The sequence below is a fragment of the Pyxicephalus adspersus genome, chromosome 5 (genome assembly GCF_032062135.1).
Source record: "Pyxicephalus adspersus chromosome 5, UCB_Pads_2.0, whole genome shotgun sequence".
Classification (NCBI taxonomy): domain Eukaryota; kingdom Metazoa; phylum Chordata; class Amphibia; order Anura; family Pyxicephalidae; genus Pyxicephalus; species Pyxicephalus adspersus.
In genome coordinates this window covers 62,252,404-62,269,508 of record NC_092862.1, presented here as the reverse complement: position 1 = coordinate 62,269,508, position 17,105 = coordinate 62,252,404, and the positions used below count along the sequence as shown (strand labels likewise).

Below are 17,105 nucleotides of genomic sequence, written 5' to 3'. Positions count from 1 at the left end.
TCAGATGCAGTTGAACTACAGAATTTCAGCTTTAATTCAGTGGGTTGAACAAAAATATTGCATAAAAATGTGAGGAACTAAAGCCTTTTTTAACACAATCACTTGGCTCAAAAGTAATTGGACAAATTAAAAAGCTGAAAATAAAATGTTCCATTTCTAACACTTGGTTAAAGACCCTTTGCTGGCAATGACAGCCTGTAGTCTTGAACTCATGGACATCACCAGATGCTGGGTTTCCTCCTTTTTAATGCTCTGCCAGGCCTTTACTGCAGCGGCTTTCAGTTGCTGTTTGTTTGTGGGCCTTTCTGTCTGAAGTTTAGTCTTCAACAAGTGAAATGCATGCTCGATTGGGTTCAGATCAGGTGACTGACTTGCCCATTCAAGAATGTTCCACTTTCTTGCTTTAATAAACTCCTGGGTTGCTTTGGCTGTATGTTTTGGGTCATTGTCCATCTATATTATGAAACACCTCCCAATCAATGTGACTGCATTTAGCTGGATTGGAGCAGACAGTATGTCTCTGAACACCTCAGAATTAATTCGGCTGCTTCTGTCCTGCCACTGGCAGCCATGCACACCTAAGCCATCACACTGCCTCCGCCATGTTTTACAGATGATGTTGTATGCTTTAGATCATGAGCACCTTGCAGTGCACCCTCTGTATTTACTTTCATGCAGTCTTCTCTTTATGGTAGACTTGGATATCGATACGCCTACTTCCTGGAGAGTGTTGTTCACTTGGTTGGCTAATGTGAAGGCGTTTCTCTTCACCATGGAAATGATTCTGCGATCATCCACCACTATTGTCTTCTGTGGACGTCCAGGACTTTTGGCGTTGCTGAGTTCACCAGTGCTTTGTTTCTTTCTCATGATGTACCAAACGGTAGATTTGCCACTCCTAATATTGTAGCAATTTCTCGGATAGGTTTTTTCTGTTTTTGCAGCTTAAGGTTGGCTTGTTTCACCTGCATGGAGAGCTCCTTTGACCACATGTTGTCTGTTCACAGAAAAAAAAAAAAAAATCTTCTACATACAAGCACTCAAATGATCTCCAGGCCTTTTATCTGCTTAATTGATAATGAGATAATGAAAGAATTGCCCACACCAGTCCATGAAATAGCCTTTGAGTCATTTGTCCAATTACTTTTTAACCCCTGAAATGAAGTGATTGTGTAAAAAAAGGCTTTAGTTCCTCACATTTTTATGCAATCTTTTTGTTCAACAAAAAAGTTGTCTCTGTCCAAATATTTATGGACCTAACTGTATGTGCAACATTTATATTACCTAAGCACACAGGTCACAAAACAGGTCAAAATGTTCTTATACAGTGGAGAGTTTTCACTACGTTATTGGAGTTACTTTACTGCAGTGGTTTGGGGAAGTTTATTCATTTTAATTATTATTTTTTTTTATTACCAGCAAAGCATGCCTGTTCTCAAAGAGAGCAGGATAGAGTTATAAGTAGAAATGTCTTATATGTGTTTTAGGTAGTCATTGGAAAAGAAATGATATAGAGGATTTCCTAACACTATGTAGTAATTATTTAGGAAGAAATGTCTGGTGTACATGAAGGAGGTTGTGACATTGCCAAAGTCCAGTTACAATAATGTTTTGTGGTTATTACACAGTCAAGTTGTATAACAAGTAAATAATATTGCACTTCTTTTTTTTTTAATGAAAATATGGTTCTCACACAGAATGTAGTGATCCAATAATCCCACTGCATAGTTACCAATCAACAACATTAATGCTCCCTATGCAGCATGGTATTGGATTTAGTGTTAGCATTTCAGTAGTATGATTATTTAGGATTTTTAAAAGTAAAAGTGGTACATTTAAAAATCCTCATTATTTTAGATTTCCCACCCAATCCCATCTACCTGCCAAATGGTCCCACCCTCCAGTCTAAGACTCGCGACGCCTAACCGGCATCTGCTTTCCCTGGTCTCACGTCCCCAACGTTCAGATGCCAGGCACTGTTGGAGGATACTGCTGGAACGTGGGAACCAGGTAGGACTTGGTAAACCCCCTGGCCGCTGGACCGCCTTTGGTATGGAACATCCAGCCCAAGCCACACTCGGGAATACCGCCAGGGAGGTTAATTTAGTTGTATTCATCTCGTGCTGATTCTAAGTATTACAATCTTAAAGCAGACTAAAATAAACATAATGAATTGCAACGATTATTTTGAATTTTTTTAAACTTTTTTTGTTTTAAAGTTCCCGCCTATAGCAATAAAGTATAAAGGGGAGACCAGCAGCCTCCTATAATACATACATCACATATTGCAGGAGGCTGCCGTATATTCCTTCTGTGCATGCCTGAGATTGGGGCTGTTCTCAAATGTAAAATAAAAAAAAAGTGCTCAGTCTTACACATCTGCAGATTGACATCAAAACCTATTATCATTTGGAGGGGAAATGTCACCTAAACTTCTGCAGTGTGAGATTGGGGCAATGTCATCAGGAACATGGCAGCATGGACGATAATGAAGAGCCCTGGAGAGAAGATAAAAAGCAAGCCAGCATGGAATTCCCTGTGTGAGGTAGGTACATTGACCCATGGTCTTCAGCAAGAAAAGGTAAGGTATGTTTTTATGTTCTACTTTAAACACTGACTTCCTGTGGATCATTTCATGGCCCTACATGACTTGGGGGGAGGGTTCTTATGGTAGTGTTGCTGGATTTACCAAATATTTATTGTGGTAATATTTGTGCTGCTCAATTGCATGTCACCTGAAGAAGAGTTACAATTCTTCACATATCACAACTACATAATGTACAACATTCCCCCCTCCCCATATTCCCTTCTAAATCTATCATTAGATTGCAAGCCTTTGGGGCAGGGTCCTCTCCTCTTGTGTCGCTGTTTGTCATCTGCAACCCCTATTTAAGGTACTGCGCTGCGTAATATGTTGGCACAATATAAATACTGTTCATTATGAGGTTATATAGTACAGACAAAGAATGGTAAAGATTTTCAGAAGGATTTAGTCCTGTATAATGTTCACAGATGTGGTATTTCTGCATGGTGACAATAACCCTGCCAATGCTGTGTTATTTTTCAGTGGTATATGTAGTGCACCCCTGACTACCATGACAGCTCACACTCCTTCGCCAATTAACAGACAGCCTTTCGCGGCTCCACCTTAGCATGTGACCAGTCACATGACTTATGACGCCCCGCCCCTGTGCTTATACAGCGTGAAGCAGGCGCTGTATCTGGAGGTCGCGCAGCAGCTGTGTCAAAGGGTAGGGTCGCTCGGTGAATCAGACGTTTGGTCAGGTGAGTGTGACGTCATGCAGGGGGGTGCAAATACATACTTCCGCGTTGTAGGTGTATGCTGCTTTAAGTCACGTGGGTAGAAGGTAATATATAAATCTGTGAGGGGCAGTCAAGAGTTACTATTAGTAAAGTGTTTGACGTGCTCCGACCTGTGTGTGATATAGAATAGTTATATTGTAATATCATAATATTCCATGCATTCTATAATATGGAGCATGGGCAGGACAGCTACCGAATTACCATCAGCATTACCATCAGCTACCGAACATTCCTTATCTTCTAAGGCCAAGTGCTGCCTGTGTGGGAGGATAAGAATTGTGGGAGGGTCTGTGGTCGCACATGTATGGCTGCAGGGTTATTAGAATGCATTATGTAAAGAATACATACCTGTAAGGAAGACATCATACTTACCTTTCTGGTCACGTGTTACCTAAAATGGGGCCACTTCTGTGCACACCAGTCGCTGCTTGTATTCTACACTTTCTGGCTGTGTGAGTTACTTGCTCCCCCACTACTTGCTATGGTTTCTCCTGCTGGTAGTACATCACTGCAGGATTTGATAGTCAGTGGGAGAAACCACAGCAAGTGGTGGGGGAGCAGATATTCCTCACATCAAACATGCCTGCAGCAGCTGGGGAAGTAACAAAGAGGGGGCACTTTAACCAGCCAGCTCCCAGTTAGCTAGGAAACCAGGGTCACTTTAAAGGAGTCCTGCACTGATAGGGTACAAAGACTGCCATTGCTGGCTATTTTCAGGGTCTTGGGGTCTCCCCCTCCCCCGAAAAAAACTTGGAAAAACTTAATAAATATGAGCTAACTAAAGTATTGATGCGACAAATAATATCAAAAACTACACAGAACTTTCCCATTCCTGTGAGCTGTCTGTTTACATGATGGTTCCATCCATGACAACCACCAGTCTATAGAAATGCTGCCCACTGTTTACCTTAACAATGGGCTCACAGCTACTGATTACACCGGTTCCTAGCAGTAATAAACCTATTGCTATGTAAACAGCTGGATCACAATTCTGCCAAATTCAAACCTGCAAAAACATAATACTTTAGGGGATAAAAGGAAGGAATATGGGGTAAAACATTTTCACTTGTGAGGTTGGTTTATCAGACACCAAGTCCAAAAAAAAGTCCCATGTGATCTTCCTGCTTTAAAATAGGAAAATGTATGACTGGCCTGTCTAGTTTGGGTCCCCCTTAGATGGGATGGAAAATCTGTTAAATGAGCAGTATATAAATTTGCTAAAACCAGTATCATTTATATAATATGTATAATATGCTATTTTTTATTTTTTAGAATGGGTGTGGAATGGTTTGGCTTTGGATATGCGGCTCTGGTCGCCAGTGGAGGAATTATTGGCTATGTAAAAGCAGGTATGTTCCTGAAATACAGAGCTGTGAGGCTATCCTGTAGTTATACACACCAAGATGGAAGACCCTGGCTGTTGCTGTCATATTTATTAGTTGTATTTTTGTATATTTTTTTAAAACATTGTTTATTTAGATCAAAATAAAATCAATACAATAATGAACTTATGATGATCATTTGTCATCACAGTGATAGCACATGAAATAAATACAATCGCGGTAAAGAAGTAATATACCTTGAAATAGACAAAGTAGACTTGTGGAGCAGATAGGCACGTGTTCATCACATGTAAAGAATTCTCTTATGGCCCAAGAAGGGCTTTATTTTTTTTATGGAGTACAAACAATGGTAAGACAATTGGCATGCACGGTTTTTTGTCTTAGTCACTTGATAATGGTGGGGTTTTGAATCTAAACAAATAGCAATATAGTAACGTACAGTGCCAAAGACTAAAAAATATTTCTATATAAACCACCATGTCCCTTGTAACACAAACTATTCCTGAGTCTGTGCTCTGGCACACTTACCACCTATGTCCTGGCTGAGGCAGGTTCTGGAGTGGAATGAAAAAGAACCACCCAACCTTCCCTTTTATTCGTGAAATGTAATATAACTGTACAGCAGCATATATATATATATATATATATATATATATATATATATATATATATACCGTATTTTCCGGCGTATTAGACAACTTTTTAACCGCGAAAAATCTGTGCCAAAGTCGGGGGTCGTCTTATACGCCGGGTACCAATACTTACCTGCAGCTTGCTTCACGTCCGGTGTCCCCGCGAGTCCTCCTTCACGTCCGGCGTCCTTTGCAGCAACGCGAGCCTGCACAGGAGGATGTGAGCCTGGATTGGCTCTTCACTGGAACACCCCCATTCATTAAAGGAACGCGCCCATTCATAACTTAGAACTAGTACTGTACTGTTCCTTCTGCCTCTCAGTTCTCGCACAATAGCGAGATCTGACAGGCAGAAGGAACAGTACAATACTGGGCGTATAACGCGACCCCCAACTGATTGGTTAGAGTGGGGGGTCGTCTTATACGCCCAGTCGCCTTATACACCGGAAAATACGATATATATATATATGAAGATTTCTTTGTATTGGACTCAATACAGCTATTTTGTATTGAATCCAATACAAAATTATTTGAAATTCCCGCTGCTCCTCCCGCCCGCACCAATGTCACCGGGATACCTTGGAGATCGTCTCTGCAGTTCGTGGCTGAAGATCGGAGGAGGAGGAGGTGTCCTCGGGACCTGCTGGGGAACAGCAGGATGACGGGGGACGCCGACGGAGCAAGGTAAGTGAGATTTTATTATGTTTTTAGGTACCCCGAGTGTGACTTGGGAATACTGTTTTGTTTTTTTTTGCAAGGAAAAACCCACCCCGAGTCACCTTTGGGAATACCTCTAGAGGGGTTAAAATAACAACTATTTGTTGCTATACTGACCCTGGGCTCCTTTCCCAGTACTCTGGCACCTGCCTAGGGGGGCTAAAAGCAAAAAATTGAGGAATATACCACCCAATCAGAACCTGTGCAGTGGTCAGGTTTACAGGAACAAATCCTTTAGGCTCCTTGGAAATTGTTTTGTTAATATTGTAGAGGTTGGGGCATTTGAAAAATGATTGCTCATAGGTCCACAATTCATTGTGTTCAGAAATATGTTTTCTAAATATGTAATAACCAAATACTGTTGTGTATTGTGTTGTAATTCATAGCAATATTCAATATATATAAAAATATGTTAACATCTGTCAATCACTGAAGTGTAGCTGGTTGTATATATCACTTTTCTCTGTAATGTCCTTCTAGGTAGTGTTCCGTCTCTTGCTGCTGGTCTAATTTTTGGAGGTGTAGCCGGGCTAGGGGCCTACCAGATGTCCCAGGATTCTAAGAATGTTTTACTGTCACTGAGTAAGATTTTTTTATTTATTTATTAAGTTTCACCTTTTTTGTATATTTTTAATAAAATGGGGGAGGGTTAATACTTCTGACAGTTTTAATGCTGAATAAGTGTATATAATTATGATTATTCTCCAGCCTCTGGTTAAAGTTGAACTCTAGACGCAGAACCATCTGTTTTGGAAGCAGTCAACATTCCTTTTCCAGTAAAGAACGGTCCCTTAAAATCTGGTTTTTTCTAAGTGCAGGAAATCCTAATGTTTACAATGCAGCTTAAGCCTACTCATACTCTTACCTGTTAGTTGATTCAGACAGTTTTGTGGTCCTCCACTTCTTGCCATTAAAAAAAAAAAAAAAAAAAAAAAAAAATGAAGAATTTGGTTGTGTGTTTGATTGACCAGCAGAAGATGAAGGCCAGGATGCGACCACAGCACTGGTTGTATCTAGTTAGAATGAAGCTATATCTGAGAACTACACACTTATGGTATACACAGAGTGCTACATGTACAACTGGATAGAGCATGCATATACCCTCCAAGCCACCTACAGACACATTCATTTACAGTGGCTCCTGAAGTAACTGGTAGATACATTGCTGCCAGTAAAAAAGCTTGCACCAAATGGAAAAAATAATTGTCTGTGCTGTCCCCAAGCAAGTAATCAGTTTCCCTCTTTGTTTTTTCTTAACTGGTTGTAAACAGGAATAACATTGATTTTTATTTCAGGCATGAAAATGTGATATATATGTAATAAAACTCTAATATTTACTATGTTGTGAAGATAATCCCTTCTTGTATAAGAGTTTTCTTTATTTTTTTTATATTCCAGTTGCATCAGGCACGTTAGCTGGATTGATGGGTTACAGGTTTTACAATTCTGGAAAACTTATGCCAGCTGGAATTATTGCCGGTGCCAGGTGTGTACATGTAGTGCAGTTTTACTTCTAAAACTGCATGGATAACAATACCTTTGGTACACTGAACTTTAATCAAGTCCCTAACCCCAAGTGCAGCTCACCATCTCAAATATTTACTTTCCTCCTCAATTCATTAATTTTTGCTGTGTGTCCCTGCTTGGCTCCACAAAGCCTATCCTGCAAAACATCCTTTTTTAGGTGTGCATATGACTTCCCTATTTAATGTTATGCCTAATATGAAAGTCACCATTAGTCACCAAGGCTCACCTTTTAGAATGACTGGAGCCATGGCTTACACACATGCTGATTGACAGGGACATTTTAGGAACAATGTGCATTCTGCCATTGCTAACCACCTTATTAAAATGTACATTGTCTGGAAGTCTCTGACCTCTATGCCTTGGGTCACTAAACTAGAAAAGGGATGTAGCAAGTTAGACTGATTCACCAATTTCAAATTTAAGCAGCAAATTAATGACATTTGAGTAACTGGTGTTTTTAGAAGGGGAAGTCAGCAGCCACAGGCTCCACATTGCTGTCGGTAACCAATTCTTTCAATCTCCTAAATAACTTTGTTCAAACCATTAAATACAAATATGAGAGCATATATGGCAAAGAATTTTTACTTTTGTCCATTTATTCTTGAGATTTACACAGCTCTGCCACACAACACAACCAGGCTTATGTCCTGACTTCTACTTTAATAAACCCAATCACCCTCCTGCTACCAGCCTGTTAGAGGACACTGGGAGATCCCCATAAGTCATTGCTCTTCTGTCAGCATTTTGATAGTCAACACATGTGCATGCAGAAGGGCCAGAATCCTGACCCGTCCTCATATTTTCAGAGTTTTAATGTACATTTATTTATTCCAGATGGAAACATAACTGCATTGATTGCTGGGTTTTTATCTGTCCAGAATTCGGCTTTGAAAGTCTTCCTCAATAGGCTCAACAATATGAATGCTATTACCTTGGGGGAAAAATGTTGTGCTCTACTCCGCTGGTGGATTCTGCTGTCATATAGACTAATAAGTAGTCCACAACCCTGGTGGCAAACACCCCAATATTCCAGGATGCTGTTAAGTAGCACTAGGTGGCTCTTCTAAAAATCCTTGTTTAGACTGGCAGGCCCCATACTTATCCTAGACAATAGATTCTCAACCAGGATTCTGTGGAACCTCAGGTTTCCTCCAGAGGTTGTTAGGGGCTCACTTGAACTGTGACTGACATCCCAATTGATAATGCCTGCACAGTTCTGAGGCCAAGACTACTTAATAGAGTCAGCTGCATGACTGTAAAGATGTTAAGATTGTGGGCAGGTAGGAATTCTCTCCACAGGTCAACAATGCAGGAGGCTTTTTTCCCTACTGACCCCCAATAAATAGATTTTAGCAGGGTTTCCCAGACACATGAACATATTCCTATTCCTCAGTGCTAAAAAGTTTGAGAAAGGCTGTCTTAGAGGATCGCAGAGTGGGTCAAGTGTTTTCACTGTGAATTTCCTACTTGTTATATAGTTTGTACGTGATGCTTAGACCTTCCAATTTGGGTTTTATGGAAACTTCTCACCTCATTTTTTATAGGTCTGATTTCCATACCTATCTGCAGAACTATTTGTCTGTGCCAATGGTCCGCAGATCCTTCTGCTAGTCTGGTTGTATCTGCTCAGAGGTTTTGCTGGTGAATAAGGATCAGTATAGGCACTCTGAACCATTTTTGCTGTGCAGCTTATTAAGCAGCAAATGGATTTATGTTTTCTAACACCTTTCTCCCGTGGCCAGCAATATGTGTGTGTTTTTTTTTTTTTTTTTAATAGAAGTTTGTAGTTTAGTACGAGTGCTGCAGATTTTGGTTAGAAGGGCTAGCCTATCTACCACCACCCTTTTTTTTTTTCTCTCTCTGACTATCAATATATTATGAGGTATTTGTACTTGAATCGTACCAACAATACCGGTTTTGGAGATATTCTGACCCAGTCATTTACTTGTGCACTTGGTGGCTAGAATAGTTTATTGTTTTGGCTGATCTTTTTTATCTGTTCAGGTTTATTTTATTATTTATTTATATAGGAGATGTATTTAAGTTGATTGCATTTTTGAGTATGTTTACAATATACTAGTAAGACCATAATACATTTAGTACACATGCAAGGTTACTATTTTATGTGTTCTTTCCTACAGCTTGCTGATGCTGGGAAGACTGGGATTGAAAATGTTGGAAAAACCTCATAATCCTTAATTGATCTCACCTAAGCAGTGACAAAGATAAAATACATATCTAACATTTCACTTTTCTTGTACATGTTTAATATTTCTCATTCTTAGTAAAACAATGTTTTTACCTAAAATTGTTTCTGTCATTAAAAAAACAGTTATGAATAACTTTCATGTAAGCATTAGTGGAGAACATCAATACAACTAAAGCCACATTGCAAGAGTTTGGTGAACCCTCTGTGTTAGGGAGAGTGTTTCTCCCATTGGTATAGAACCACAGAATATCAGGTCTGCACTAGAAAATTTACCTAACTTTTGCTGATTCCTTTGGAATTTACCCTCTTACTGCCCCCAGGGAATGCTAAGTTTGTACCCTGTACTATAGAACAGCTGGTATACAGTCTTTTATTACTTTTACTTTTATTACTGCAATTTTTGTCATGCAAGTACAAATTCAAATACAATACTAGCTACCGTGATAAAACAATTTACAGGAAGAAATTCAAAATGCAAGGTATCCATATCAATAATGGCTAAGAGTAAACGCCTAGACCAGAGGCAAGGCAAGTCCAAGGCATGGACTTGAATGGTGGGATTTTCATAGAAGAATATTGGTATTATTGTTAGCCTGTGCAAAAATGTTACCATTGAAATTTAACCCAGAAGGCTACAAATAGAGAAAGAGGCATAGGATTTTTTTCTTAAATGAAATTAAAAAAAAAAAAAATGTTTATGCCTCTTTATTATAAGCTTGTTCCAGATTGAATGGGAAGCAAAACCTCTTTGTTTCCATATGAAAAGGGTTTAAATCTAATGTGAAGAAATAATTTTCTCAATTTTTTTCAATAAATTTCAAAGTTGGCCCGTGACTTATGTTTTTAATTTTGGCCCTCTGTGTATTTGAGTTTAACACCCCTGGCCTAGACCTTGACTTTACAAACCCATCTGTGGCACTGCAATGCTGAAAATGTCCAAAGGAAGGCAGTGCTGAGCATGAAGGCACAAACCTAATTATGTACTCCAGGAGAGGAGTGGAAATCCTTGTTTGTAATCCCTAAACACAGTTTAGATACAGCTGGGCTGGTTCAACCGTTGCTCATAACAACCACTTATAATATCAGTTGGCATCACACATCGTGGTGAGTATTTCCTTTAATGTGGATGTTTAGACACTTGACACACGATTCCATTCACCAGCATTTGAGCCCTTTCTGCTTGAAATAAACTTCAGTGTTTTTGACTATCTTGTAAGTTATGTGCTGCTAACAAAGCTGGTTGGATTCACATTTCTTTACTGACATTTTGTTAAAACGCACAACAAATTATTGCTGGTTGGAAGCATTCATAGAATGGAAGACAAAATGCATCTTATATAGATCTTCTCGGCTAATGTTGGAATGATTACCGTATTTTTCGCCGTATAAGATGTTCCGACATATAAGACGCACCCAATTTTAAAGGAGGAAAATCTAGAAAAAAAAAAAGATTCTTAACCAAATACTGTACTATTCCCCTTCTGATCACTCATGTGCCATTCATACCGTATTCCCCTTCTGATCACTCTGTGCCAATTTAAGTTTTGGGGGAGAAAAAGTGCGTCTTATACGTCGAAAAATACAGTATATCTGGTCTGCTTCACCACAGCTCTGATAATGAATGGTGTTCCAGCAATAAATACATTTCAATCTCTAAAAAAAAAATCTGACTATAACTGAACAGACACCCCAAAGCTAAGTAGTTACAAATGTCTTTATTAGTGTTCTGAGTACAATGGTGTTATGTACAAAATAAAATCTATCCCTTCATTGAACAGTTTAAAACCATGTAAATTCTAAGCTGGTAAGTAAAATAAATTTATTAAAATATATTACTATTTCTGAACTACAGAAAACACATAAGCTTGTTTATACAACTGTAGCTGGTGATATGTGGAGAGGAGTTGATATTTACCTGTTAACAACATCAAGCATGTCTGTTTTTTTTTTTAAGATAAATTTACAGAAACTGGACAATGAACACTGCAGCATTATGATACTTTTAACATTTGTGTTCACTGCTAGGTGCCATATGATTACCTATGTTAGACATTAGTTATGAATTGTTATGTTTGTGTTCAGATGCTTAGAAAGTTATTTAGGTTACATGGCCCATTTCTAGCTTTTTATTTTTTTAAACAAACTAAGATGTGCCACAAAAAAAGCATAATTGTAAAATAGTTCTACTTTAAATAGGAATGTATGTAAAGATTATATTATGTAATCTTGCATGTTAGGATATTTACACTTAAAATGTTGTGTTTTGAATGTCTCCCTGTACAGAATAAAAGTGCAGTATTGCTCATAAAATATATATTGGGTATTTATAGCTGCAGTTCTCTTTTGACAGCTGTCAATTTTTGTAATATGAAGTATCCACTAGAGTGCGCTATTGTATACCAGTAAATGATGGATTTCCTAACCTTAGGCAGCTCAATGCCACTTTTCAGAAAAAAAAGCTATGACCCTCATAGTCCGAAAATACACATTCTTATTTTGTACTACTGTGGCCAGAAGTAACCTGCAAATTGTATCAGAACGTCTTCCATACTACATGTACATAGGTAAGTAAACAGATTATTAAAAGGCGGGCTTTCATTTTCACAGTATTCTTGTATGTGCATAATATATATACACATGACATTGATAGGTGCCTGGAAATATGTTTAAAGAGGATCAGTCATAGCAACTCGCCTGGTACAGTTAAGGCTTCTTTTTGGAGGCTGCCACTGATTACCAGAAATACAGATGGTTCTGAGGCTATAGAGGTTTGCGGTGTAGAACTTTTATCACGGTTAGAGGGTCAATCAGTGATGATCACTAGCCCTAAAAATATAGTCTTAACTTTACAGGAAAGAGCTAACACCAGATGCTAAACGTCAAAGCTTATTTACAGAATCCTCCAAGCAGTATGCGGACGTGCCAAGTCGTTTAAAAAGAAAAGTAATGTAACATGTTTTAGAGATTTCTTTGATTTGTCCCTTTACTTAAATCAGTATGTACCGGTGTAGAGTAGCAGGTCAGAAAAGTGCATAAATGAAAAATTCAACTATTTGTTAAGTTCCATGTTACCTATGTGAGCATGGACATTAACACCTGGACACTATGTAGCTATTGCATCACTATAATAACCAGACATTGGGAAGCAGTGGGTTGTGCCCTATAACTGATAGGAAGATAGGCTGCATGTCCTGTATATATTTCAGGGTTGAATTTTCAAATATATAACTAGTATATGGTATATGGTATATATATACCATTCTAAAATCTAATTTTAAAAATATATTTAAAACTGAAATGAAGTGTGCTAATATTTTGCCTTTCCTGGTCCCCCCCTTCTCCCCTCCTCAAACTGCTAATGAAATTACAAAATACTGTCCATACAAATTATATACCTAGTTTTAGTGAGAACTGCAAAACAATGGTGGACATCTTTAATTCTTAATAAAGTTCACATAATGCCACAATGTAGGGTAATGGACTATGGCTAATGGGAAGCACATTGAATATTAGAGTCTAAAATGAAAATTGTATATATGCGATTGTGTAAGACAGCAGCGATGTCACTGCAGCAATCGTGTCCCCTGCTCTGTCACCATTGCAATCATTAAGACTTGTTCTCCTCTGCGTTCCTGTTTTTGGTGCTGTACTAGTGACTTAGCATTGGGCAGCTGCAGGGAGATTGCTGTTCTCACACATTTAAATTTAATATTTTGCTAATACTTATGGCCACTATTTGTTTTATTTTAATTATAGGCTGTTGCATGTGTGTAGCACAGACTACATTCCCTGCATTTTTCTGCTGCAACAGAGTGAATATATACTACTACCTTAACTATGACATGATATCCATTGATAACTGAATATAGAATATTTAGAGACAAAGTAAAGACTTCACACCAAACATCTTGTTACGTGGAAGTTAACAGCCACCAAGGATGTTGAAATTAAATTTAAGAAAATGTAACAAAGCCCATGTCCATAGGGAAATCTAAAGCAGGGAATTCAGTGACAGGAAAAGAAAAGATGAAAAAAAGGAAACAATGCAGAATAAAGGGTAGTGGGATAGAAGAAAATAAGCATGGTTACAAGACTGATGTATAAGGATGACAAGGGCAGGGTACTGAGATGCAAAATGTGTGTAAAGGGTGTCTAAAATGTTACCAAAAAAAAAGGGGGGTCTAATCTGACAAGAGCATTGTTTGTACAAAAGACATGAAGGTGTAAGGAGAAAAAGAATAGAAAAATACATTGAATAAAAAGGAGGACAAGAGGAGAAAGACACAACATTGGGGTCGGAAAATGGAAAATAAACTACCAAACACCTTAATGGAGCAAGAGTGTAGCTTTTGTCACTATGACAGGCCCTAAAATATAACTTTTATAGTTACAATGACAACTTTTAATGAAGTTTATGGAAACGGGAGCAGGTTTGAAGGAAGTTAGAGGCTCCTGACCTTAGTGGTGAGGGTGGTGAAGAGAGAATAGATGAAGGCAAAGTTATTACAAAGTGGATTGATACCAATTATTATTTAACAAGGTAAAAAGGGTTACACATCTTAACCCTCCATATCCCAGGAATACTGAGAGGAAAAAGAAATACACAAATAAATGGCAGTACTTTAAATTCATTTACTACCACAACCAGTACATCCGATTCACAGCTACAGCTTATGTATTTTGGAAAGGACTAAAGCAAGCTTATGGTGCTCATGCTTTGACAGATAAAAGATTATAATTATTAGGTATATTTATTATCTTAGAAATCTTTGGAACTTGCGGGCAGAACAGTGGCTCAGAGGTCAACGCTCTTGCTTTTGCAGTGTTAGGACCAGGTTCAAATATAAGCAAATATAAGGACACTATCTGCATGGAGTTTGCAGATTCTCCCTGTGTCTGCGTGGGTTTTCTTCCCACATTCCAAAAACATGCAGTTAGGTTAATAAGCTTCCCCCAAAATTGACCTTAGATTGCATTAAAAGACATACGACTATGATAGGGGCATTAAATTGTGAGCTCCTTTGAGGGACAGTTAGTGATATAACTTTAGATTTTGTAAAGCGCTGCATAATATGTTGGCGCTATATAATTGCTGTGTAATAATAATATTAATAGATATCAATGACCTCAAGCTGTCATTTGTTGAGTGACAATATCCAGTGGAACACTGCATATCTGAACATATTAAACTGGTATCTTTTATAGCCCATAGATAATAACATTGAGAAGGAGTGTTCATATTTGCTTTACTGGAATACTTTGGCAGATGTTTCTGGCAAAAAATTATAACAGTTCAGTAAGGGATGTACACTAAATGGTTTTCAGAGCACATCAACGATGACCACCATACTTGGCAATCCAGTCTGTCCTTCCATGCACTGGTTGAAGTTGTTGAGGTCTGTTGAGCACAGAAAGGTTTTTAGCTGCCGATTTAAAGGGAGGGCCTGGTAGGTGAGGTCGCCCAGCTTTTGTTTTCCACATGTCATAGTCTAGAATACACACAAAAAAAACATAATTCAATAAATGGCAAACTTTTGCACTTTTTGACTGCTGTGTTACTGAAGTAGTAGTATTCTGTGTATAGCCAGCTGTACATCAATTACACACTATAAGTGTATTGTCCCAATCAATTGGTTTTGGTGCCAAAGCCTTTTTGTCCAACAATTGGACTATACTTTAGGGAAAGGAAGAGAGAAGATAGGCTTTTTAGTGGCACCATGAAGGTAATTATGTATAAAATCAATATAATTTTTGATTAAGGTACAAGAAACGTTAAAATAGTAATAAAACAATGTTACAAAATGGCATAATAGGGTACTCTATCCACACTATATTAGTTGATAAAGAAATTTACAGACTTGCATATAGATCATGAATCAGAGGACAGGGTCTAATAGTAATGTATGTAGATATATATATATATATATATATCAATATCCCTTAGGTACATGTAATAATATACCGAAGAATACAGCAACTCCTGTAACACTCAGGACATTCAGGAAGACTATATTCATGATAACAAACTTGGGACTTACTATAATATAGCGTTGGATTTATGTCAGACCAATAATAGTGGGATTGCCGTGGGTCCACCCCTAAAATTATATGGTTAGTAATCTTTTCTTCCCCTCTTGTTAATACTTGATTGAAACACTTTTGTATAATAATCACATTTAATATATTTGCTAGTGATAGTCTCACATATCGCTATACACATATACTCATTAGATTTTGGTTTTATGTCATTTCATCATAGGTTTTGCCTCATCAGAATCCTGCACTTTAGGATTTATGCACTCATCTTCAGCTGCCTTCTATTCCTGTACATCGGTTTCAAACACAGAATATCAGACTCTAACAAGTTACGGTACCCATTGAAATTTATTACTATACATGGTCAAGGGTCGCCATCTTGTGGTTCTTTTATTTATTACACACATAATGCAATTGCAATTCCATATTTTTGGGATTTAGGAATGTAAGTAATGGTAACTCTATACGTCATTTATAACCCCAATACATATTTAAATTTTTGTTGCAGCGATGGTTTTACTGTGAATCTCTAATTTATCGATATTTGAGAAGGAATTACATATACTCCATTTTACTGTAAGCATCCTTTATTATATCAAATCACATTAATTCATTATTCTCTCTTTTATAACACTATTAATTTTACTAATCATTATTATCTATCCATTAGATTTATCTTACATTATTACTTCAAACTTAAAATACAACATTAAGGTTTTACTTCAGAGACCCAAGTAAGACTTTTTTATCTATGATTTAATGATTCCCTCTATTTTCGGTTCATGATATATACAATTTATTTTTCCTCTCTCAGAGCACCCAAACACTTCTGCGATTGTTACATCAAAGTGTTGCAAGAGTTGCTGTATTCTTCAGTAAATTATTACATGTACCAAAAGGATATTGCGATATATATATATATATATATATATATATATATCCATTACGAATGTTATTCTCAATAAATATCATTGTATTCCTAGGGTCTCTGTATCCGCTGAGGAAGCCCATCTGGGTGAAACGGGTCGGGTTGAGACCCCGTCCTCTGATTCATGATCTATATGCATGCAAGTCTGTGAATTTCCTTATCAACTAATATAGTGTGGATAGAGTAGCCTAATATGCCATTTTGTAACATTGTTTTTTTACTATTTTAAAGTTTCTTGTACCTTAATAAAAATATAATATATAAAAAAATATAAGCCTATCTTCTCTCTTCCTTTCCATAAGTTAATGGAAAACAGGAATACATAGCCCTGGGAACATACAAGGTACTGAAATCAGATTTCCCAAAAACTGCCTCTTTTAAACAATGAA

At 37.7% G+C, this 17,105-nt stretch overlaps 2 protein-coding genes across 7 annotated transcripts in view; one reads left to right on the top strand and one right to left on the bottom strand.

The window, feature by feature from the left end:
• Positions 1-3,146: 3,146 nt before the first annotated feature.
• LOC140331025 (transmembrane protein 14C-like) lies at positions 3,147-9,851 on the top strand. 2 transcript variants are annotated; one of them, XM_072411714.1, is made up of 5 exons: positions 3,147-3,285; positions 4,597-4,673; positions 6,497-6,598; positions 7,415-7,502; positions 9,685-9,851. In XM_072411714.1, the coding sequence occupies exons 2-5, from the start codon at positions 4,598-4,600 to the stop codon at positions 9,740-9,742; spliced, it is 324 nt and encodes a 107-aa protein (XP_072267815.1). In that variant the 5' UTR covers positions 3,147-3,285; position 4,597; the 3' UTR covers positions 9,743-9,851. The 2 variants fall into 2 exon arrangements, with proteins under 2 accessions (XP_072267815.1, XP_072267816.1); XM_072411715.1 differs by lacking the exon at positions 3,147-3,285 and adding an exon at positions 3,318-3,368.
• A 1,597-nt stretch (positions 9,852-11,448) lies between these two features.
• MAK (male germ cell associated kinase) overlaps positions 11,449-17,105 on the bottom strand; it is a 28,564-nt gene continuing 22,907 nt past the window's right edge. For all 5 annotated transcript variants that reach the window (XM_072411709.1, XM_072411708.1, XM_072411710.1 and 2 more), the window contains one exon: positions 11,449-15,241. In XM_072411709.1, coding sequence (XP_072267810.1) covers positions 15,084-15,241 — 158 coding nt within the window. In that variant the 3' untranslated portion in view covers positions 11,449-15,083. The remainder of the gene's footprint in view (positions 15,242-17,105) is intronic.